This window comes from Nicotiana tabacum, chromosome 6 (assembly GCF_000715075.1).
Source record: "Nicotiana tabacum cultivar K326 chromosome 6, ASM71507v2, whole genome shotgun sequence".
Lineage (NCBI taxonomy): Eukaryota > Viridiplantae > Streptophyta > Magnoliopsida > Solanales > Solanaceae > Nicotiana > Nicotiana tabacum.
Window position 1 is genome coordinate 53,398,271 of NC_134085.1, and position 26,777 is coordinate 53,425,047.

At 37.0% G+C, this 26,777-nt stretch overlaps 1 protein-coding gene across 1 annotated transcript; it reads right to left on the reverse strand.

Moving 5' to 3' along the window:
- Positions 1-22,982: 22,982 nt before the first annotated feature.
- LOC107801635 (uncharacterized) lies at positions 22,983-25,532 on the reverse strand. Its single transcript, XM_075254378.1, is given in 2 exon segments — positions 22,983-24,026; positions 24,841-25,532. Coding segments are annotated over 2 exon segments (1,392 nt in total). The 5' UTR covers positions 25,451-25,532; the 3' UTR covers positions 22,983-23,244.
- Positions 25,533-26,777: the final 1,245 nt, after the last annotated feature.

Consider the following 26,777-nt stretch of genomic DNA (forward strand, 5'->3'; position numbering starts at 1 on the left):
ATTCTCTTTTCCAAGATTTTTTGTTTTCAAAAGGATGGACTCGGTTTTCAAATGTGACCTTTTAGCACTTCGGGGACGAAGATTTTAAGGCTGCGAGGATCAACCGATCAAAAATAAAAAATGATGACCAAAGATGGCCGTTTATGCAATGTCAGCCTTCCGGCGTCCCGCTTAGGAACATTCGGCTATTTTTACAAAAACGGCATCACCCGACTCTTTTATAAAAGTGGCAACATTAGCGGATCTTTTGTTGTTGGTATGTTAGATTTTGGATGTGATATTTGGTTCAGATTGTTTGTCTCTGTGTGATGTCATTCTGGACTATTACGCTAAAGCGACGCTGTTGGCTATGCCGGAAATGTCACAAATTGAGTGGCGAGGTTTGACGGATTATGTCCTAGTGGAGTGGTTTTATATTTCGAAGACCCATCATTTTTTTTTCTTTTCTGGTCGTTTTTGCAAAATGGGAGGTTGGACCCGATGAGAGTTGCCTACGTATCTCACACACTGTGAGAATCAAACCGCCGTAGTTCGGTCTTGATCAAGCGTAGAGTAAATAAATTAAATCCCTTCTGAATACAATTTTTTTTTAAGAAAAGGAAAATATTTTTCTGGATTTTTAAAGAGATACAGACTAAAGAGAAATCTTTTTAAGGAAGTATTTGGACTATTAGTCTGAATGAAAGAGATACACAAAGAAACAACATTTTTTTTTTTGAAAATATTTTTTTTGTTTTAGAAACCGGTCAGCATGCAGATCTGAAGCAAATAAATGCGCAAAACAGACGGGATGCAGCAGGATGGTCTTTTCATTTCAGGTTGCCTGTCCTAGACGGACCCAACCCCTGTGTTGAGTCCCCTATGTCAAATGCAACAAGATGCAAATAAACGTTCCTACTAGGGATCCGGCATGAGGTTCCGTTATACTAGGTTTATAACCTGGGTATATGTTCTAGACTGTGTACCCGAGCGGACAACTCGAGTCGAGGAGGGGGCAACTTATCGGGAACCAAGCCATCCGACTTCGTAACTTGTCCGAGCCTCTTTTTTATTTCAAGGTATGACACTAACAGAATAGGGAGTCTCAACCAGTAAGCACATCCCCGGAGGTGAAGAGAGAAGGGTTTCAGCACAGTTTATATACAGTTCAGATAATATCAAAGCGGTAAAAGACAACATTTAGCACATTATGCCAAAACATGTAATAAAGATCAGATAATAAAGACAAATATAACAATTATTCTAAGCTCGAATTCTTGAACCCTGAACCAGTGGTTCTGGGTTACTATGTCCCCAGCGGAGTCGCCAGAGCTGTCACACCTCCTTTTTGCGCGCCCGCCCCGAAGGGTAAAATGCGCGAGGGAGTTTTTCCAATTTAAGTGATAATATTCGAAATGGGATTATTTATTTAATTCAGAGTCGCCACTTGGGAAAGGTTTGGCTTTTGGTGTCCCAAGTCACCGGTTTATCTTGAATCCCAAATCGAGGAAAATATTTGACTTTCCAAATGAAGTCTGCGAACCAGAAATTCTAAGTAAGGAATTCTATTGACCCGAGGGAAGGTGTTAGGCACCCCCGAATCCCGTGGTTCTAGCACGGTCGCTTAAATTGTTATAATGGCTAAATATCTGATTTTAATACATGTTATGACTTATGTGCTTTCATTAAGTTTAGTCCGCTTTTATTATTATTTATTTTTATGGAATTGCAACGTCGTGGAAATGTATCTCGAATCACGTCACAATCAATGCACCCGTGATTGTTAATACACTCCAACTCCGTTGAAATTTGGATTTGGTTCACATAAATGCGCACCCGAATTTAAGAAAGTAATATTATTAAAACGCGCCTAAAGAGACTATCACGTTATTATTTTTGGGGAGGGTCATGAAATTCGCTAAATGACCCATCCCGGATTCTAAGTATTTAATACATACATTTATAAGGGCCCCGCGGTTTTGTACGTACTTATTTGGGCGAGACTCGCCTCATTTATTTTAAGGATATCCTAAAGTGACTACATTTCTATTAATTTCGTTTCTAAAAATATGAGGAAAAAAAAAGGAAAATCCTATTTAGTTACATGCTACAAGCATAACATATTGCATACTAGATTAAGACAAATGTCAACAGAAAGGAATATTACTTAAAATTTGAAATTATAAATAAATACAAAAATCGACAAAATAATATATTCAAAGAAGATTAATTATCTTATAACTAGGTTAGCTTCACATAATTATGTGAATAGACCAATAATTATTTTCGACTATTCAAAATAACATTAACCTTGAGTCTTAGTGCTTATTCGAAAGTTTATTAGATCTAAATTTTAAGCCATCTTGCTAGATTCACGCCTATTAGATTAAAGCTCTTAACCCTGCACCATTGATTCGTACTCCCAAATATGTAAAACCTACCGATTCTATAAAATTAATAGCCGCTTCGTTTAAATGGTGAGCCGATGCTAACATTAATTATTAATCTATACTATTAAACCTATATTGAAACAGGGAATTCAAACAAGAGAGTTGACATTAATGGTTAATCCATTAACATTAACTAACGTAATATGAAAATTTGCTTGAAATATGTGTTAAAATCAAACTGGATCGGGCCATGATAAAACAGTTCAAAGATCCAACAGGGTACATACAAATGCCTGCTAATATTCTGTGTTATGTTATCATCACCAACCAAACTAAATTGCTAAAACACATGGAAATATGTCTAATTGATCTAGCAGCGTACTATTTAACAGTCCCAAAATCGAGTTCGAGTACGTTCCAATTCACGCAAAGTAAATACAATTTGGATGAGCCTAAACAATCACAAACTACTTTATCATTCATCCTATTGCTACATCTTGAGCACAGATATTGTGAAAGTATGTGAACGTTTCATTTCTTTGTTTATTTCAACTCAACTTCCAATTCAAGCTTACATCAACCCATAGTTTCAGAAGTGTGTACCTGGAACGTTTACAATTGAAGAGAAAAGAAGTCAGCAAAGTAGCAGCAGTACAGGCAATAGCAAAGGCAGAAGTTCCAACAGCACCAAATACCCCAGAAATATACTTAAAGGAGGCTCGAAGTGATTTGTGAAACCCGACAGCAACTAAACGAACCAAACAGACTCAACTGGACTTGAATTTTAGACCAAAACTGGACCAATAGATAGCCAATAGGTTCCAAAAAATTGAAATCAGTCGAGCAAACCAATGTCAGCTACTGGGACTTGACACTAACCCAGAACTCACTGAAGTGGTGTTTTGTTGCTTTTGCTATCAACTATTTTTTCAAAGCCTCTCTTTGATGCTATGTGAACCCTATCTACTTCTTCCAACTCAATTCTCGCTCACTCTTTCTTCTCTTCTGTTTTTCAGTCTTTTTCGCTTTCCTATCTCTGTATCCCTCTTCCTCTATTTATAGCCTAGAATGAGCCCATTCAAAACAGCCTGTTAAACAAACTGCAACCCCTCCCATGTTCTCCTTCTGTTCTTCCACTCACAGATTAAAATAAAAGTCCTCCCATGAGATTCCCCTGACAGCCCTATCTTTAAATATTAAAAGTGGTTTCCCTTTTATTAAACTAAACAAGAGTATGGGCAGCCTGAATATGCCCTGACAACACATGCTGTCCAATTAACCCTAACTCATTCACAATTGATAATGCACATGCTGTTCACGTAGGGACAAAATTCTATGTCAATTTGAACTTTGAAATCTATGTTAAACTGCAGCTATAAGCAATCCTTAAACGATTTCTGATTCAAATACACAAACTATAAGCAGCTATAATCAATTCGTAATTGGATTCGAACGATGCTTCAGCAGAAATCAAACAACGTGCGTCAAATTATTGTCATTCAAAGCTGAAACTAATCGACAACATATATCGAATCGACTATGTGAATTACAATACGCACAATCAATAGCAAATGAATCGGAATCGAACAGTATTAACAGGGGGTTCAAATTGTACTGACAAAACAGGGGATTACCTTGGGGACTAATTAATCGACCAAAACTCATTCCAATCAATTATACAGTTTAAACACATACACTTATCAATGAACAGACGAAAATTTCGACCAAATAAAAGGTCTAATTTGGAGGAGAAAAGAACAAAGCAAAGGAATTGGAAATAAAATTATTCTAAACAACAGACGAACAACAAAAACAAACAAACAACAATGGATCAAACAGAAAGGGAAAAGAATGCCTCGAGCAAACTAGGTGAAACGGGCCCGAACTTAGACTCGACCTTTTTGAGGTCGAACGGACCTTAATCAAGTGTACTCAATAGAGAACACTTTGACTAAGGTCTATTAGACCCTCAAACCTCTGCTAATTAGGACAAAATCCTGATTTCTGGATTTCTAGGGTTCTTGGGGCTCAGATTAGGGGTTCAGGTTTTCCTGGTTAGATTCGGATCAAACCAAGCCTAGTTTGGTCACGAGGGAGGTCAGGGGAGTGCCTGGTGTGAATCTGGGGTGGGTTGGTGTAGATCGGGATTTTGCTCGAACCTTCAAACGAAGATTCGAGGCGATGGGGAATGATTCGAGGCAAGGGGGTAGCAGATCCTTATTCAGGGGGTTGAGGTGTACTAGGGGTGTTAAGATGGTGGTCACCGGCGTCGTTGCCTCCGGGTTTACGGTGAAGGGAAAGGGGGGCGGCTCTAGGGTTCTAAGGATTTGGGGTTCGGTGAGGGAGACGACTTAAGGGTAAGGGGGGTTGGCTTAGGGCGCGGGGTGAAGGTTTTGGGTTTATATAGTTAGGGGGAAAATTAACCTAGACCGTTCGATCATCAATAATCGATGGCCTGGATTAACCAGCTTAAGTGGAAACGACGCCGTATGGGTTTAAGTGAGGCCGGTGGGTCTCTGGGTGAGACAGGTCGGGTTTAAATGTGGGTATGGAGATGTGATCTTGGCCGTTGATCATCCTGAGATCAATGGCCCAGATCAGGCATGACCAAAACGACGTCGTTTGGATATCCCTGAGGCCAACTGATCTGGACTGGGCAAGGCAGTGTTTTTGGGCCTAATTTTGGTGCTTTTGGGCCTCGAATTTTCCTAAATAAACTGGCCCAATCCGATTTTTAGACCAATTTGCACTCTTTTCTTTTTATTTTCTAATTTAAACACAATACCTAATTAAAGTAAAACTAAACACATATTAATTAACACTTAACACAATTATCACACACATATTAAAATATTTGAATAGGTAAAATCACACCATGGCAACAAAACATAAGACGAAAAGCATACTTTTGCGATTTTTCTTTTAAAAAACCAAACTATGATTTAACTAATTCCTAAATGTACAATTAATCCTAAATAAGCATGTAATATATTTATTTTATATTTCGCGATTAACTACAAAAAGTAAACATTTACGGACAAAAAATGATTACCAAAAATGTCACGCAAATTCTCAAAATTGTGCCCGAAGGTAACTTGTTTTATTTTCGATTTCTTTTGGAGTAATTTTCGTGGAGCAAAAATCACGTGCTCACAGGGTCGTTACATTCTCATGGGATCAAACCATCAGAATAACATCAACAACTATGAATTAAACCTCAAATTCATGAAATCATCCAAGAACATCAAAATTCCTATTTTTCTCAAATAAAGGTCCGATTTATACTAAACGAACTCCGATTCTTACAAAACCTCACAGATTCAACTTAATTAATATATAAGACCTGTATCGGGATCCGGAACCAAAATACGTGTCCAATACCATCAATTTCCAACATATTTACATTTCCAAAAACTCTTATAATTTCAGTTAAACAATTTCTTTCAAAAATTCATTTCTCGGGCTTGGGACCTTGGAATTCGATTCCGGGTATACGCCCAAGTCTCATATTTTACCACAGACCCTATGAGACCGTCGAATCACGGGTCCGAGTCTGTTTACCAAGAATGTTGACCAAAGTCAACTTTAATCAATTTTAAAAGCCAATTTCCTTATTTTACTTGGATTTCACTTAAAAGCTTTCTGGAAACGCTCCCGAACTGCGCACACAAATTGAGGTGAGACAAAAAGAGGTTTTTAAGGCCTCGGAATATAGAATTTGCTTTTAAAAGGTCATCACAGAATTAACCCCATAGGTGAACTACAATATTATGTGCTTCTATTTGTGGGGGCTATGTACGCACGAGGTGACGAGAGTCCATAAGTAACTACTAGCTATACCTATGTCGGGTAGTTATAGGCTTACATCATGCCTTGTTGATATTGTTGTTAAATTATGTTTATTGTTTGTCTTGAGAATAAACGAGATTGAGTTTACTTATTAAATGTTTTTGAAAGTAGTTGAAACTGAGGAAGGTTGGGAACTTAAAAGTTTTCATTTGAAATTCGTAATTTAAAAAGAATCGAGGAGTACCTTAATAACTTAAGAAATCTATGTGTAACCGCGTCACACATATGATCCGCGAGCGGGAAAAATCTTGGAACCTATATTCGATCGCGTCGCATGTATGATTCGCGAGCGGGGTAACTCCTTAAATTTGGATTTGACCGCGTCGCACGTATGATTCGTGAGCGGGGTATTTCCTTCTACTACTCTCATGGGAGCAGGCTGATTGCCTCGGCAGGTTAATATATGCATCTGTGGTTCACGTCGTTCGACCCTCGGCGGTGCACAATTTACTTTTAAATTGGATTGGGCCGTACGCCTCGGCATTCCCTATATGTATATATTATCCTCATGGAATCGTGCATAATATTTGGAAAGAATCCAGTGTATCTGATGGATTTTCCTTGATTTGAATCATGACAACTTCCTTGATGAAATTCACTGTAGTTATATATATGCTCCGGTTACGGAGGGAACTTGCTAGATGAGAGTCTGAGTAAAATTTTAAATAGAGGAATTATATCACGTATTTTATACTTGTGTATTCCATATATTTACTATATTTCTTATTTATTCACTTTCTTACTATACCTGATATTATTGGACCACTAGTAAGTGTTGAAGTCGACCTCTTATCACTACTTTTACGAGGTTAGACTGGATATTTACTAGGTACGCGTTGTTTTCGTACTCATACTACACTTACTGTGCATTTTTGTTGCACATGCACATGCATGTCTAGTGGCCTAATGGGCGCAACGGCATGGTTGATACAGTGACTTATTTCAGTTGCATCTCTCGAGACAACCCGCAGCCGGTAGAGTCTCCTTCAGAGTATTGGTATTTCCCATTCTGTCCAGACTATATTCCGGACAGTTATTGTATTTTATTTTATTCCTTAGTAAATGCTCATGCACTTATGCCACCAGGTTTTGGGATGATTATGGGATATTCAGTATTAAGATTTGAAAGTATTATGAATTATCCGGCAAAGTGTATCTTTTTACTAGTTAAATTAAAAGAAATTTGGATTTCAAAATATTAAAAATGGGAGTTTAATTAACTATTTAGTGTTAGCTTGCCTGACAGAGGTGTCCGGCGCCATCACGATCTTTAATGAATTTTGAGTCGTGACATTTAAAATTTCAAAAGAAATTAAAAAGTAGAAATAAAATTAAAATAAATAAAATAATAGAAATAAAAACCTATAAAGAAAATAAATTAAAATAAAAAGAAAAGGTAAAGAAACTAAAAAGCAACCTTGTAATTACACAGTGTAATTACCACTAATTCTCACCTCCCCCTTGAGAATTGGAGAGTATAATTACACCCCTTCAATTACATCCAATTCCATGCTGACCAAGTAATTACTTGGCCAAACAAACATGTCAAACTGTGTAATTACACCCAATTATACACAAATCCATTTCCAAGGTGACTTTCCAAACAGGTTCTTAAAATTTTGGAATATATTTTCCTCATCAACTCATTTTCCATATCAAGAGAAGGTAAAACATTTTTCAAAACTCTTCTCCAACCTTCCTCCCATTCCCCATCCCCACCAACCTCCACCAACTCACCCCCACACCACCACCCCATCCTTTCCCCACCCCCACTCCCACCCCCACCCTCGCCACCACCCCTATCCTAAATAAAAATATTATTAATAGTACTTTCTTTTCATGTTATAGATAGAGTATATTTTTCATTTCAACAAATGAGTATTTTCTTTTCACGATATATTTGTTTTTATTTTAACAAAAATAGTACTTTCTTTTCATGATGGAAAAAAATATTTTCTTTCATTTAAACACAATGATGTAGTAAAAAGTATCTTCTTTCATTTCAACAAAATGAGTACTTTATTTTCATGTTATAGAAATGGTACTTTCTTTTTCAACCCAAAAAAGTATATTTATTTTAGTTATGGAGCACAAATTCCGATGTTATTTTTGCATAAAAAAGTAAAGCAATACATTAGTTCCTTTGGGTTTGTGTGCATTTTTAGAAGAATATTTAAATTCTTGAATAAAATAAAGTCATGAAAATGTTGGGTATTTTAGGGGGAGGGGGACTTGGGGGAAGGGGGTGAGGGGTGAGGAGAGTGACATAAAAAATTATTTTCCTAAAAAAAAACTCTACTCTCTAACCAAACACCAGAAAATATTTTTTGGGAAAAGGTTTTCACTCACCAACCAAACAAGGGAAAATAACTGATAAAACCACTCATTTTCCATGAAAACATTTTCTAGAAAAATATTTTTCATGGAAAACATTTTCCTTCGTTCCAAACACACCTAAAGAATCTTTTTTTAATAATTGTGGAAACAGACTCCCGATAATATGTAATGTATTTATTTACTTCTTATAGTCATCGTTACTCACGTCTTATTTATGAATACAGTCTTCTTCTTGATGTCGTGGGACTTGATGCAATAGACCACATATTTTGGGAAGGCAATTCTGTGGCGGATTCACCGGCTAAATATGGACGAAATTTGTGTCCACCAACTATAAAAGTGGACAACACTATGTTTGGGGACTCACTCCAAATTTTATTTTAAATGCTTTCAATAAAGACAAATCGGGATGGGTTAGTATGCCATCTCTATCCCTAATTTGTAATAACTAAATTTTGGCTTTTCCTTTTAGCTAAGGGTGGCATGTGGGCCGGTCCCGGGCCTAAGTGGGCTAAATAGGCCAGTCCTCACGGTCCCGGTCCAGTACCAATTTAAACGGGCCTCGAGGTTCCGGTCCTGGTGGTCTTTTTGTTTGAAACGGCCCAGTACCGGGCCCACGAACTAATGGTCTCGGGCTAAGTGGGCCCAAGTGAGCCCAATCGATACGTTTTTTTTGAAATTTTATAGAAGTTAGAGGAAAAAGATGGTAATAAAAATATCTAAGGCAATTCCTTATAAATTATATTATAGAACTGTGACCTAAATTTTTTAATTCAAATTTAAAGATAAAAATATTGTAAAGAGATATTCAAAGCAATGCGTTATACATTTATTATAGCATTAAAAAAATATGGCAATATCTTTTTTAGTCTTCCTCCCCCTATGGAATAAGCACAACAAGACGCTAATACCACCATTGAGAAGAAAAAGAAACTAATCAAGATGTGTCAAAATACAAGTTACATAATACATACTAATTTTTGTTCATACAAGTTACATGGTATCTCTTACAAACTTCATAAATCTATTAAGGTCCGGAGGAATTTCCGTTAGTAGTGGCGGAAAAGAAGCTTGGTCATCACTGCTTCCAGGCGAAGCAGAATCCTCCGTAAGTTCGGTTAGCATTTCTTCGTAAGCTTCGTCTACCTCTGGTTGTGATTCAGCAAGTCCAAAATTTCTTCTTTTTGAATGGATCCAATCTCTGAAAAGTACTTATTTTTCCAAGCTATCCTCATAGACGCTTTATAATCACCGAGTTGAAGTCTTTCTTAACTGAAAGCGCTCTCTGATGCCACTGTTGAAGCTTGAATAGTTCAAACATCTCGGGCCATCCTTGAATGCACCGGAAAGTATTTTTCTTTGTTCTTCCACCATTCCAAAATATTATAGAGCCGTCCGGATTCACTTCCTCTATTCTCTGTGACAAATAAACTTCAAGCTCATTTATTTGTGAAAATTATTAGTAGTACAACCTTGAGAACCCCTTAACCCCGCCCAAGCACAAATGCTCTTACTCCCGCAGTTCTTTTAGATGATTGAAAATAAGAAGAAAAAGGAGTTGGAACATTTGGTCTAGCATGATCTAATGCAATTTGATAAGCATTATAAATAGTTTGAGCATTTATTTTAATTGAGGCTATTGCTTCTAGAAGTGTAGACAACTCCTCATCTTCAAGTGCTAAACCATTATAAACAATTTCATACTAAAATGAGGACCTCGTAATTTCATAGTAGGATTTAACAAGGCAACAACACCATAAATAGAGAAAATAGGGAAAAAATATTTTTTAAAACTTTTTTCTCATAGATTCAATAGCAAGTTTATAAATTTTTCCACCCTCTAAAAAATGAGCAAACAAATTTAAAAGTTATGCAATATAAACTAAACAGTTAGAAATAGTAGGATAATATTGTCCAGAAAATTCATTTGTAGCAATATGAAATTTTTCTAAAAAATCTACAAGCATTTTAACATTAGCCCAATCCGTATTTTTAAGGTGCTCATCATCATCACTTACATGAGCATTAAACGTTGAGTTTATGGGGTTTCTGTCACGACCCAAAATCTATTAAAGGTCGTGATGGCGCCGACACCACTGTCAAGCAAGCCAACACTAAATAATTAGTGAAATTCTCATTTTAATATTTTTGAAATTGTAAATTTTGCTTCAATTTAACTAGTAAAATATGAATTTACGGAATAGATAATAATATTTTCCAATTTCAAACGGAACACCCCATAATCATCCCAGAACCTGATGTCACAAGAGCATGAGCATTTACTAGGAATTAATATAAAATACAATAACTGTCCGGAATATATATTTGGACAGAAAAGAAAAATACAAGTACTTTGAAGGAGAATCTGTTGGTTGCTGTAACGAGCCGACCGATCATTTTGAGCTTTTGCACTTTTCTTGTTAGTTATGGGGCGTTACCTGCCATGTGTGATGTATTATAACTTATGTAAATCGTTGGTTTTGGTTTTCAGGGTAATCGGAATGAATTTGGAATAACAGTTCTCGGTTGAAGCTTGAAATTTGAAAGGTTTGACCAAGATTTGACTTGTTAGTATATGATCCCAGATCGGGATTTTTTTTATTTGGTTAGCTTCGTTAGGTGATTTCGGACTAAGGAGCGTGATCGGAATGCATTTTGGAGGTCCGTGGAAGGTTTAGGCTTGAATTGGCGAAATTGAGGTTTTGGCGTTTTCCGGTTGATAGGTGAGATTTTGATATAGGGGTCGAAATGGATTTCTGGAAGTTGCAGTAGTTCTGTTGTGTCATTTGGGATGTGTGTGCAGAATTTCAGGTCATTCAGACGTGGTTTGGTTGTGTTTTTGATCGAAAGCGTAATTTAGAAGGTTTTGGAATTCTTAGGCATGAATCCGATGCGAATTTGGTGTTTTGATGTTATTTTGAGCATTCCGAAGGTTGTAACAAGTTTTAATGAGGTTATGAGATATGTTGGCATGTTTGGTTGAGGTCCTGAGGACCTCGGGTGAGTTTCGGGTGGTCAATCGGACCATTTCATGTTTTGCAAAGTTGCAGAAATATTTCTGTTCATTGCTGCAGGCATTTGGCCTTCGCGTTCGCTAAGGGTTAGCTGGTGAGGTAGAGATTTTAGACTTAGCATTCGCGAAGGGCTGGGTTCGTCGTGCATCGTGTTTGCGAGGGAGGCTCCGCGTTCGCGTAGGGGAAGTGAGCAGCTGGGTTTGAGGATTTATTTGTTCTTCGCATTCACGGAAAGGGAGTCGTGTTCGTGTTGGGTTAGGGAGCCAAGTCTTCGCGTTCGCGAATGGTAGGACGTGTTCGCGGTGAAGGAAATTTGGTCAAAGTAATTTTGTGCTTCGCGAACGCGAGGCTTTGACCGCGTTCGCAAAGAAGGATTTTTATGCCTGGGCAGAATGATTTAAAAGGGCTATTCTGCGATTTTGAGGCTAAGTACCTCCATTGTTGGGCGATTTTAAAGCTTAAGAGAGCTAATTGATGAGGGAATTCAAGACGATTTCATGGAGGTAAGATTTTTGTTCCCTAAACTTGTTTCTATGATGAATTCTATCATTGTAAGCTTGAAATCCATGGAACAATTAGTACCATAAATGGGTAATTAGGGCTTGAGATTAAGAGACCTTTGAGTGGGGATTTGATGGGCCATTTGTGGTCCGATTTTGATGTTCTTGATATTTATAGACTCGTGTGAGGATGAGGATTCCATTGATGATAATTTTATAGGATTCCGAGACGTGGGCCCGGGGGGCGGGTTTGAGCAATTTCGGGATTTTGATGTAAAATTCGTTACCTTTGCATATTTTAATGATTATGTACTGATTGTGGCTAAATTTGGAGCATCCGAAGGTCTAATCATGCGGGAAAGGCATCACGGGCTAGAGTTTGGACCGAAACGAGGTGAGTGATAATTGTAAATGATGTTCTGAGGGTTTGAAACCCCATATTACACATTGTAGTGCTATATATAGGTGAGGCACATGCTTGATGATGAGCGTGGGGTCGTGCACTATTGGTGATTGTGACTCGGTCAGTCCTGATTGCTAATTTTACCGTATATTTGACTGGAATCTATTTCCTATCATCATTATTTGGGCTGAATGCCATATTTGGGCTTAGTGCCAACTATTTGAACCCTTCGGGGATTTTTGTTGATATTGACTCACTATTTTGACTTTATACTTGAACTCAATCATATTATTTTCCACTGTTTTTTCTCAAAACTCAGCCATGTTCACTCAGCTTTAATACTCAAATGATATTTAAATGATGTTTTGGGCTGAGAAACACTATTTTACTGTTGCCCGAGAGGCTTATGTGATTTTTAATTGAGTAAGGCCGAGGGCCTATGTTGTGAGGATATCTTCTGGGTCGGGCTGCATGCCGCAGCGGTGATATACTAATTTGATTATGAGGCCGAGGGCCTGAGATATGTATGCTACGAGGTGGCTTGTTGATAATGATATGACGCCGAGAGCCTGATTATGATTCCACGAGGTGACTTGATATTGCGCTTATCTTTTAACAATTTATATTTCCGACCAATGAGGCCATTCCAAAACAGTCAATTAAGTCATGCGCAAATCATGTCGAGGTCGTACGACCCGATCCAACATAATATTTAAACTGTGCATTGCCGGGGGTCGAACGACGCGAACCACAGATGCATCTATTACCCCGCTCGCGAAATACATGCGACGCTGTCAAATGAAAATTTAAGGAATTACCCCGCTCGCGAATCATAACTGCGGCACAGCCAAATATAAGTTTAAGGTATTACCCCGCTCGCGAATCATACCTATGATGAGGTCAAACATAAATTTAACTTTTAAATCATATCTCTTTCTTGATTCTTTTCAAAATAAGGGAAATTCAACTTGAAGCTTTTTAAGGAAATTACCGAGCTCGCGAAACATACATGCGACGCGGTTACATATAAATTTCTTAAGCTATTATAATATTCCTCAATTCTTTTCGAAATTTCGAAGTTCAAATAAAACCTTTTAAATCTTCAATTTCTTCAAATTTACATTCTTTCAAGACAATTATTACTCAACCTCAATCTTGCTTTTTCTCAAGGCAAACAATAAACATAAATCAACAGCAATATCAACAAGGCATGATATAAACCTAGACTACCCGGACATAGTCATAGCTAGTAGCTATGTACGAACTCTCGTCACTTCATGTGTACGTAGCCCCCACAATTAGAAGCACATATTAATTTATGTTACCTATGGGGTTAATTCCCTCTTACAAGGTTAGAAAGGAGACTTACCTCGCTCTGAAGTTCTAAAACTGGCTCCAACATCGCTTTAACACCTCAAACCGGTGCCCAACGCTCAAAACTAGTCAATAAATGTGCAAATCCATAAATATATACTCCAACTTATTATAATCCAATTTAAAATAATTTCCAACTCCGCTCGAAAAGTCGATAAAATCAACCTTCGGGCCCATATGCCCGGATTCCAAAAATTATTGAAAATAAATATTACTCATAACTCATATGGTCTATATCCAGAAATTCATCAAATTTTGTCCGTTTAAATCAAGGATTTACCATTTTTCAACTTTGGGGCTCCAAATCCCAATTTCTACAATCCAAACACGAATAAAAATAGAAACCAACAGAAATAATGATGGATAAATATCAAAATAGTCAGATATGTACCTCCTTGTTGAGACAAGAAAAACGCCACAAAATCACCTCAAACGGAGCTCTAGAACTCAAGATATGCCTAAAATACTAAAATTCTCGGTTTAAAACATTGTCCAGGCGATTTTTCTTCATTGCCTTCGCGGGAGACCTTTGCGTTCGTGAAGAGCAATTTTTCGCGTTGACTGGTCAACTCAGAAATCCTTCTTCGCGTTCACGGAACTTCCCTCGCGCTCGCGAAGAACAAATCTTCGCACTAGAAACCAGCAATTTTGTCTGACACGGAAATGGGCATAACTCTCTTGTACAACATCAAAATTCAACGATTCTTGTTGCCATGGCTCCATAATTATGATACAGATCTAATGGCTCAATCCAATCACAAATCAAAGGTCGTTTGCTCGATATAGTTCCCTTTATGCCCAAAGAAATGACGCCAACCCATCAAATAAGAGCGTGATACAACCCAAATGCCACCAAAACACACTTGAGGGCCCCGAGACCCCGTCCAATCATACAAACCAGTCTCCTAACATAACACGGACCTGGTCAAGGCCTCAAATCACATCAAACAATATCAAAATCATGAATCACACCCCAATTTAAGCTTAATAAACTTTAGAACTTCCAACTTCCATATTCGATGCCGAAACCTATCAAATCACATCCGATTGACCTCAAATTTTGCACACAAGTCAAATTTGACATTACGAACCTACTCCAACTTCTAGAATTGGAATACGACCCCGATATCAAAAGGTGCACTTCCGGTCAAACTCCTCAAAAACCTTCAAATTTTTAACTTTCGCCAAATGATCCCAAAATGACATACGGACCTCCGAATCCACTTTCGGATGCGCTCCCAATAACAGAATCACCATACGGAGCTATTCCCAAATAGACATCGATAATTTTGAAATGCACTTCAACCCAAATTTATGAAATTCTGCCAAAATGCTAACTTCCACAATAGGTGCTGAAACACTCTCGGGTCATCCAAAGCCTGATACGCACATACACCCAAGTCCAAAATCACCATACTAACCTGTTAGTACCTTCAAATCCTGATTCTGAGGTCATTTACCCAAAATCCAACCTTAGTCAGAATCTTCCAATTTAAAGCTTCTGAAATAAGAATTCTCTTTCCTAATCAACTCCGAACTTCCCGAATTTCAATTCCGACCACGCGAACAAGTCGTAATACCTGAAGTGTAGCTGCTCGTCGACTCAAACCACCGAACGACATGCAAGATCTCCAAATGACCGGTCAGGTCGTTACAGTTTCTATATTCATATGCAACAACTAAACTTTCATATATGTAATCCATCTAGTTGGACAAGGTTTAGAATCTTTTCTTTCTCTTAGGCCAAAGTTATCTCACCTTTTAAAATATTTTCTAAGTCTACTTCTACAGTTTGAATAAAAAATCTATTTAAGATACATGTTAACCTTTTCAATTTAAATATTTAAATTCTCATACCATCACCCACAATTAAATGGTAAATATGACAAATAAATCTAACATGAAAAATGTTACTAAATGCAGGACCTAGTGTAGCTGTAAGCAAGGCTACAACATATTTGTTACTTGTAGCATTATCCATTGAAACTGATATAATTTTATCACTAATGCAAAAATATCTATAAATATCTGTAACTGTGCTAGCAATAAACTACCCTGTGTGATGTGAATTAATTATTCTATAAGCAATAATGTGCTTTTGCATTATCCAATCCTCATTAATCTAATGGCTGGTAACAGTAAGGTAATCACAGTCATTACCACTTCTACCAATATAAGTTGTAATAGCAATACATCAATTTATATGAATAAATAAATAGTGCAAATGTTGTTCATATTCATGTTTATATTTATAAATGTCGCTCTTTACGGTTGTGCGAGGAAAACCTTTATAAATGGGATTAAAAAATTTTCTAATATAATGCACAAAATGAGGGCCAGAAGGAAAACTATAGTGTAAGCACATAAGAGTAACCATTTTTGCCAATTCTTCCCGATCTTTTTTTCGATCATAATATAAAATACCACCGGTAACAGTGTTAATTTCCGGTTAAAATTGATTTAACCCGGTACTAGGGTCAGCCTGACTAGGAGTAGGTACACTTGTCCCCTAGGCCAAAGCTTTCATACGTATGAAGATATTTGACTTTAGGGTGTATTAATATGTGTCTAGCCAAAGTTCCCGTCCCCCTCCCCTCCCCCGACCTCCAACATATTTAAAAGCTAACTCCTTGCCATACGTTTTACACTTAGCCTTATTTTATGGAATTAGTTGACTAAAAAATGGCCAAACAATAGATGTTTCTATTCGTTTGGTACGTTGCTATAAAAAGTAGGGGCAGTAACAAGAGTATCAGACGGGGGCATCATTTGGATTATCACTAGTTGGGTTAATTTCAGGAGCAGGACTGTCACGCCCCCTTTTTCTCGCGAAATTGGGCTTGTGACATTTGGAAGGACAACTCGTTCCCTTTTGGGAATTGGGTTTTGGAATTTGAAGAATCACCACCTAATGATTAAGTGCATTAGGACACTAAGAAGGGTTTGAGTTTGAAGAACCAGAGTTTGGGTAAGGGCTAGAAATTATCTCGAGGGAAAGGTGTTAGGCACCCCTCAAGATCCACTAGTGTGGTTCCCGGCCATGTTACAATTGTGACTTCACATAATCAAATAAGCAATTAAGGGCCTCAAATAGAAGGGGATTTTCACATATTATTGCAAGCAAATTGAAAAGTTTGAAGAGAATAAAGAAAGCAGAAATTTTAAGGAAATAGTTCGGACAATAAAACAAGTTAAAAAGGAAGGGGGGTCCTAGGTTTACAAACAATATGGATCACATCAATGCAATGCCCGGTAATCACTCTTCAAAAGAGGGGTTACACGTGGTATTAGCACACCGGTCATCATATCCATATCTACCCTTTCCCACCCCGTTAAGGTGTTAAGCGCAGAATAGTATCGTTACTTATTGCATGCTAGTACCCGCCCCAATCCTATCAGTCCCGGAGGTGTTTGGGACTACTAGTCCTAAAGGGAAGGGAGATTTGGTTTTCAAAGTTTTAAAAGGACAAAATTCTAGGACGACAATCAAAACATATAAGGCAGGTATGGGGAGAACACATAACAGTTTAAAGGGCTCAAACAGGCCTCCGCAACTTAAAGACATATTATTTAGCATGTCTTGCATGTACTGGTTATGGTCTGAATTAAATTAAAGCGTAGGATAGGCTGATTCATCATATATTTCTCAGATGAGAAATCAGAATTAGCCTTCCCTAGTTGTAATTTATCAAAGACTGATGCAGTTAATTAATTACCTAATGGTTTGCCTAAGTGAGACCTATAGGCATGATATCTAACAGTGCTTACTCTGATTTTAAAGAAGGCTTACTGATTGTAGAAAACACATAAGTTCTGCTGATGTTAAACGACATTACTACTGATTTTAGACTTGTAGATGAAATAAACAAATCAGATTCAACTGGTTACTCCTATAGGCATGATTTCTAGGCGTTGTTGGTTTTAAGACGATTATAAAAGTGCAGGAGTCCTATAGACATGGTATCTAGAATGAAACTTATTAATACTTAACCTATAACTATTTGCCTAATGATAGATGTAAAATGCAGAAATGCCGAAAACCTATTGTCATGATTTCTATATGTAGATGTGCAGAAAAACCTACAGACAGGATTTCTATATGATATGCGAATGTGCAGAAAACCTATAGACATGATCTCTATGTATGTAGAGGTGCAGAAAAACCTACAAACAAGATCTATATGATATGCAGAAGTGCAGAACTTGTGAATAGTAACGCCTATGAGCATGCTGTCTACCCTTTGCATACATAAGTGACCTTCCCCTTTTCAGTAGAACCCTATAAGTTACTACAACATGTTACAAACCAGAATGAATTAAGAAAAGTAAAATTATATCAGAAATTAAGCTACAACCAAGGATCTTAATTCAGACTCAAGGTCCAACAATATGAGGTGAACCAACTTTCAGGATCAGGTTTCCAAAGCCTTCTCTTATTTGGGATGTGTCAAAGTTCCTCAAGATCCTCAAATGGACTCCGGGCAGTGCTTACAACCCAAATATATTGCAGAATTAAGAGCATAGTGCAGTGTGGAAATGTCAGCCTCAGATGTCCAAGTTCAGAGGGAACTCAAGGTCCCAAAGCAAGGCTCATAAGAGCGGGGCAGAACTTAGAATCTAAGAGTAAGTGTAAGTGCACAAGGGGAAATCAGGGAAAGCCATGGCAGGCTGGTGGTCATGCCCAGCAATCAGGAGTTCTAGCACACCCTTGACTAGCCTATTAGCCACATTTTTTAGAGGTGGGATCCATTGAGGATCAGGTTCAGACCTAATTAGCAATTTGGATGCTATCAGGCCATGAACCTTAATTCAAACACACAGAAGGGAGTAGGGGTATAGGGAGTTCATAACAAATAGCAGATGCAAAGAAAGAGTAGCATACTCAATACATAACATGAATAGCAAAGTAGACAGGAGTGTAGCAACTGTAAAATAAACACATAAGGATGGTGCTGAAATCGAAATTAAGGCATACCAGTTTTAGGGAAACAAATAAGTGAAAGCTGAAATCTTTTAAACCAAATTGCAAGCAAACAGTACAAAAGATCTCAGAAGAGAGTAGAGTATTGAAAGAGTATTGAAATTGAGCGGGGTGTGTGTACAGTATTGAATTCAAAGTGTTCAACTGAAGGTTCAAGGTGTCTAAGTGCAGAAGGGTCGTGCCCCTTTTATAGTGCAGAAAACAAGTAAGAAAAGGAAAGGGAATAGTTTGCAATCAATCATACAGAATCTCCCTTCAGTTAAGGGATTCTGATTTCAAACGGGTAGAAGACAATTCAGGAAAGAATTGGATTAAAATCTTTTCCAAAGTAGTACAAGAAGGGCAAATACATAGAAACTATTTAAGGAAAGAGTTTGATAGCAACACGGTTTGTGCAAATAAGGAAAGGCAATCAATCATCAGCCAGTAAAAATTAGAAATTGAGTTTGGTATGAATGAATCCAACTAGAAAAGGTGAAGAAAGGTTTAATTAAAGAAAATCAGTAACAATCAATCGAACCTTATTAAAAGGAATTCTAAATCAATCACAAATTGGCAAAATCTCTTTTGAAGGAAGAATTCCTCATATATATAAAGCGTACAAACATGTCAAACAAGAAAGAATTGTCATGCTAATTAAAAAGAATCTAGCATAGAAAAGTTCAGAGTCACAAGCCAAGAGTCTCAAATTCAGTACATAGACTCAGACTTAGTTCGAGAAAATCCAGGGTTCCATAATAGAACCCTAGTCCAAACATAAGATCAAACTTGCCAAAATACCCCAAATCCTAGGGTTTTCAACTCGAGTCAGATGCAGAGATGAGAAGACAAATAACGGAAACAGGCTTAGAGGTCTCTTTCAAAGGCTCATGAGAAAACAAACAGGTAAAATAGCAAGTTCGAAACAAACATAGTGAAAAAGCTGATTTGAAGCATAAAGAACATGTTTTAAGAAAAGCTTGGAACTTAAACAAGTTCAGAAGACAAAGAGGTAGCATAAACTTAAGGAAACAGTAGATGAAACATGTTTAGAAAGAACTCAAACAAAGTCCAGAAGAAGGCAAATAAGAACTATGAGCTTAGTAGAAATTATAGTAAAGGAACACAGGGTTAAACGAACACATAAGATAAACGTGTGAAAGCATGATATAGAAACTAGTAGAAGAAAGAACGGAGCATAGTAGAAGCATATGCATAATAAGGCAAACCTAAGAACAGAGGAGAAGGACATGCGAGGTAGAAAAGAGAACATAAAAACATAGCATAGACAGATTCACACAAAGAAAAGAAGAAGAGGAGTCAGAAAACATTTTAAAACTTTTTTCGAAGAGAAACAAATTTTGAAAGAGAAGATTGGGGAAAACGTTTTAAAATTCCAGTAGAACACAGATATAGCATAGATCTAAGAAAAAAACTAGAGAAAACCTCGAATAGCTTAGGGTTTCAAAGAAATGAGAAAGGCTTGGAAGAAAATCCGATCCTGAGTCGAAAAGACTCATATTGCTTGAACACGCCGGAATAATGGCCGGAGAAGCCATAGATCTACAGATCTGAGAAGGATCTGAAGAGATCCATTAGAGTCGGGCCTCGAAGCTTCGAACAACCATATTTTGATGGTGGAGGGGGGTGAGTACCAACCATCCATGGCCTGAGAAGCCACGGATTCTGGTGGAAACATGGTAGAATAAGGTGGGAGATGGCTAGGGTTTCAGAGAGCTTGAGAGTGTTTTGAGAGACGAAGGGTTTCAAGGCGGCATGTCAGGTGAGAATGAGGGAGATTAGGGTAGTCGTTTAGGTTTAATTATGGAAGGGCGAGTCTTGGCCGTTGACCTTGAGTGATCAACGGTCCAGATTTAAGTGGTAGGTGGGGAACGGGTTGGGTCGTTTGTAATTGGGTCGTGGGTTGGATCCAGATTGAAACTGGGTTGGTTTTAATTTGGGCAAAATTGGGGTCAAATTGAGGCTAAATTGAAAGGAAATGAGGCTGTAATTGAAATAGAAATAGGCTAAATGTTAAATAGCCAATTTTCCTCTTTTATTTTATAAAAATAGTGAAAAAGACTTTAAAACAAATTAAAAGTACTGACCCAACTAATAACGCATAAATATTGATTTAAAAATATTTAAACCAATTTTCAATTATAGAAATGCTATTAATCTTAAAATAGGCTATAATTGCAATTATATGCAATTTAATCTTTTAAATACCAAATAAATTTGTAAAAATGTACAAAAATTATCTTAACTATATTTTGGTATAAATATGGGAAAAAATAAATTATTCACCAAAATTGATGATTTTGAGAATAATTATGGATTTTGTACTGCTAAAATAGATAGTAAATTGATTTTAAAAACTCTTCAAAAGATTAGAAAAATACTAAAACACTTGGATATGCTTATGTATGCATATGTGCTATTTTGAAAGTATTTTGTATATAAAAATACATAGGAAAAAAATTGGGTATCAACAAGGACTAGTAGGTGTATCGCCATCTGGTTGAGTTTCATCAAAATCTATTTCCTCCTCATTATTTTCATCAATAGTTGGATTGGAATAAAGAGCATTCATTAATTCGTGGTTTAATTGTTCACCAGCTCTAACATTATGGCAAAATTGACTCTCAGTAACTTGTATTAAACTATTATCGCTATCAAGAATAGCAGGTGTAGGACGGATATGGGGTTTGGATCGGGGAGCGGGGGGCAACGAAGGAGGAACAGATTCGCCACTATATTCGCCATTCTTGGACTTTTCCTTATTTTTACCAAAATTATTTTTAAGGAATCCATCATAATTAATCAAATAATAGAAAATAAATAAAACAAACAAAACTATAATATTAAAAATTAAGAGTTGGAACGAGTTTACCGAATTGACGAACAACTTGTTGAAAATTGATTATCGTTGAAGACTTCAATTCACCAACTTCACAATTTTTTCACAAATTGTAACAATAAAATAAGTAATAGTAGCAATTATAGAGGAAAATTAGAGAGAGATTGAGAGAGGTTGATGATTTTGTGAGAAAAATAAAAGAATAAGGGGGTATTTATAATTGAAAATAGGAAAAAAATATAATTCTAAAAAGTTTGGGGTTAAAATAAAGTTGAGGAGGTTAAATGTCTATTTTGTAAATAGCAAACGACTATTTTTTAAAGGCCAACGCCAGATTTTTTAAAGGCCAACGGTCCATTTTTTTTAAAATTATGACCGTTGGGACCGTTTAGGCCCGCCAAGGACCGGTCCCGGTCTCGCGGGCTTTTTTTGAAGAACCGGCCCAGAAGACCGGCTCACCCCCACGGTCCCGATTCTAACCGGTTATGGCCCGTTTAAGCCCAAAAGATCGTTTGGTCTGCAGTCCCGGGCCTGGACCGGGCCACTTGCCACCCTTACTTTTAGCAATGAAATATTTCTTTCCTCAGCCAAAAAAGGACAATAGGGTGGTGGGATAGTTGGCTAACGAGTAGGTCTATAACTTCTGAGTTATTATCCCTAGAGATGTTCGTCGGTCGGTACGTTACGATATTTAGACATTTCGATTCGGTATTTTCGGTATTCAGTTTCTTAAAATGCTACCAATATCGTACCTAATTAAATTCGGCATGGTTCGATTTTTCTCTTTTCGGTTTCGGTTTATTCGGTTCGGTAACTTCGGTTTATTCGGTGTGAATACTAACAAGTGCATAGAGTCATAGACTATAATATTCTTAATTAAAGTACTCAAAAGTACAATACAAACAAATTAAAGTACTCAAAAGTACAATACAAAAAAGGTTTGTTGACAAAAGTTTTGTCAAAAAACCTGCAAATATCAACCTAGAGAGAAATATCTTCTTACTTGCTTAGAGTGAATTGATGAACTTAGAGAATAAAGGAAAGTAAAATTTTGATTGTTTATATTTATATTATAACTAATAATATGTGTTTTGTGTAATATAATATATATTTCGGTACGTAATCGGTATTTCATTAAAAAAATACTAAATACCATATCTAATACCATTTTTTTTAAAACTTAAACCAAATACTATATCGAATATCAAAATATCAAATATCAAATACCAAATTTTTTGATTTCGATACCGTAATTCGTTATTTACCAAATTATGCAGAGCCCTAATTATCCATGACGTGAGAGTTCGAACATCTCTCACTCCACAATGTGCTTTTTTCCTGCAAAACCTTTAAAGATACAAATTTCGAAAAAGGAAAAAAAATATACTCCACTTCAAAGTTCAAAGAAACAATTGCCAATATTTCTCCATCAGTAAGGAGAATAAAATCATTAACTTTTCTTTAGAAGGCAAAGATATTTTTGAGGAGATGCTTGAATCTCCATTATTATTGGTATAAAACCTTATCCATTAAAGTAGTGATCATGAAACCCTAAGGTTAATTGCATTAGTAATGATTCTAGCGCTTGCAGACCACTCCACGTCCATAAAGTCCACTAGTGCAGCTCAAGCTCGGCAACTCCAAAGCAAAGCCAACCTCCTTATCAGATTGTTCTCCATTTGCTTGAAACCTAGCCACGGAACAATCAGCGTCAAAGAGTCCTGAAGTTGCAAATTCTTTGTCACCTCCCATTACAGGCATCAGAACACCCATCTTAACTTTGCTCACGTAGTTCTTCCTATAAGTTTGCCCTAAAACACCGTTCACTTCATTACTCAAAGAGAAAAACTTGAATCCAAGTTCAAGATGTGCAAAACAGTCATCTTTCGTTATGCCATAGTTATGAACTCGGGATTCTTGCTCTGTAATAGGTACAACCTTGGCAGTGATCTTGAGAATATTTTCAACTTCGATGGCAACATCGTTAGTGTTGCTGATTCTAGTTACAGAGGCCATAGGTGAAGTTTCAGATTGCCATCTTGCGCCTTCCTCGTCATTAAGAAGTATGGGTTTATCATCAAAGTGGAGGGAAAGGCGGTCGATGGAATCATCCCATGTTGCTGTTTTTAGTGCGCCAATGGAGATCTTGTGATTACCATAAAGGATAGCAATGGATTGTACCCAAGTGAAGTCTCTCTTCATGTTCTCGTTTCGCCTTCCTATGAAGTGGCCATTGATGTGAAATTCAGGGTCGGAGACAAGACAAAAATCTTTGTCCTTCTTACCATGGAAGTAGAAGGTAATCCCATCACCGCCGATGAAACGAGGATCTTGGCAAACAGCTCCAGGCATGTCACACCCTAGGTCCCAAATAAAAATATTCAGTAAATATACAGTCTAGTCAAAAGCTATACTCCCTCCATTTCATTTCATATGACATTATTATTGGACCCGAATCTAATATAACGAACAAAACAAAGAAACATTCGACATAAAAGCTTAAACGAAGTTTAACTTGAGACGGAGTTTAAGAAAAGAAGAAACTTTTAAATCTTTTGGCCTTAAAAAGCTTAAGGGGTAAAAGCTTTGTGGGACTATATCATTTTTGTGATTATAAAAATTTCTTAGTAAGGTAGAAATGTGTCATTTATTTTGAAACATACTAAAAAGGAAGTATCTCGTTTAATTTGAAAAGGGAAGTATAAGTTAAATATAACATATAAAATTACCTCTTGACACATGTGCTATAGATTAAGGATTTCATGTCATTTCTATTACTAGAAGAGCTTATCATTAAGGTTGACATAAAAATTGAAGCAAAAAGCATCCAAATATAAAAATACTACCTCTGTTCCAGCTTATATGAATCTATTTTCTTTTTGGTCCGTTCCAAAAAGAATGACCCCTTTCTAAATTTGGTAACAATTTAGCTTAAACTTACAATTCTACCCTTAATGAGAAACTTTTATAACCACACAAATATTCTAGCCCCTTTTTGACTTGTTTAGGACCACAAATTCCAAAAGTCTTTCATTTTTTCTTAAACTTCGTGTCCAGTCAAACAGGTTCACATAAATTTGAACGGAGGGAGTAAGTACTAATTCTCTTTGAACCATAAAAGAAACAAGAAATATCATATAAAATAGAATAGAGGGTAGGAAATTAGTAACTTACTACAAACAGGTTTGCAAGAGACACAGTCAACTTGACAACCACCAGAGCAAGAGGCAGGGCATGAAAATTCGAGATTATAACAACTTGGGTAGTTCTTGTTCTTGCACTTAGCCTTCTTGGTTGAAGGAGAAGGAGTGGGTGGCTTAGGAGAGGGTGGTGGAGATGACGGTGGTGGTGGAGATGAAGGTGGGGGAGATGACGGTGGTGGTGGAGATGATGGTGGTGGTGGAGATGAGGGTGGTGGGTGTTAGACCTCCAACAATTGAGCTCGACCAGACAACAAGAATATTGTAGATGAGGGTGGTGGTGGAGATGATGGTGGTGGAGATGACGGTGGTGGAGATGACGGTGGAGGTGGAGATGACGGCGATGGATAATAGGGTGGTGGCACTGAGCCATCAACACAGATAGGCTTGCAAGAACGACACTCAGTTATGCAGCCATTGGGACAAAATTTGGGACAAACATGTGGAAGATTTTTACATTGCTTGATTTCATCATCTGAGCAATGAGAATGGCTTGGATGGTCAGCTATTCCAGGGGGAGTTGCCTCTGCCATTGCTATAAGCATTAGCAACACAATCCCAAAGAGGGCCACACATCTAGCCATTTGCAGTTAATTGAGGAACTTTCACTACTGCTAATTAATAATTGATGTATATTTCAAATATTTGAGAGAATGAGTGATGAGATTCCCGTTGTAGAATGCCCCATTTTATAGGAGTTGACAAGGAGAATGTAAGCCTACTATTTCGGACCCATAATTGCATTATATATTTGACTAATAATAATGGGATGTTCCTTTGATAGGTCGCCTTTCTTCATGTGTTTCTTTCCCCAACTCAAAGTCGCTTAAAGACCTCAATGCTCTCTTCAATGTTTGTCTTCTTGCTAAACATCGATATGCATGGCATCACTTGGCTATAAAGCTACACATACAACACTTTCATGTAAGAACTCATGTCTATATTTATATATACACGTACCTTTCCTTGACGTAGCTCCAAAATAAAAAAGGAAAACCAAGAAAGAAGTAAGGGTGTTGTTTCCATGCGAGATACCAGACAAAAGAAATATTTTTGTGCCCGATTTTTATACCAAATTAATAAATACATCCCACATAATCGTAGTTAATTAATACTATTATCACCTCATTATGTCATTTAACAACCTAATGCACCTTTTGGTGCAAACAACATGCTAGTTAGTCTGAATCAGAAATTCAACTAAGAAAACTCAAAAAGAAAATACAAGAATATCACACCTGAAATTCAATCTTTTTTTCAAAAATACTTTTCTTAAAAGTACTTTTGGTGAGAAGCAGTTTGTGTTTAGCTAATTAGTTTGAAAAGCACTTCTAAGCAGCAATTAGTTTGTCAAGCTTTAAAAAACTCCTTCTGAGTGTATTTTTCTCAAAAGTGCTTCTCAAAAAAGTGCTTTTGGAGAGAAACTACTTTTTTTTGCTTCTCAAAAACTGTTTCTGCTTCTCCTCAAAAGCACTTTTTTCCTTCCAAAAACTTGGCCAAACACTTTAATTTTTGGTTAAAAGTGCTTTTGGCAAAAAAAAAAATACTTTTGGCCAAAAAGAAGCTTGACCAAACAGGCTATTAATTGAATCGCTTTTGTTGTATGTGGCTCCGCTGGTTAACCTCTATCAGAGAAACCATGTGGTCAATACGTAAAATACATTTAATCTATAAAAGAACAAACAACTTAATTCATTATGCATGCCTTCACTATCAAGGGAAAATAAAAATTACGTAGTAAGGCTGCATGCAGACGTCAGAACATGGCAAAGCAGTACGTTTTATATGCATGTGTATAGGGTCCTTTCCTTCTCAATTTGGTAAAGTAAGCTGTGAGTTAGCTTCCACCCATTATTACGTAAACCAAACTCTGGCCTATACAACTTATTCGATTGCCCAGAGTATTTCAGT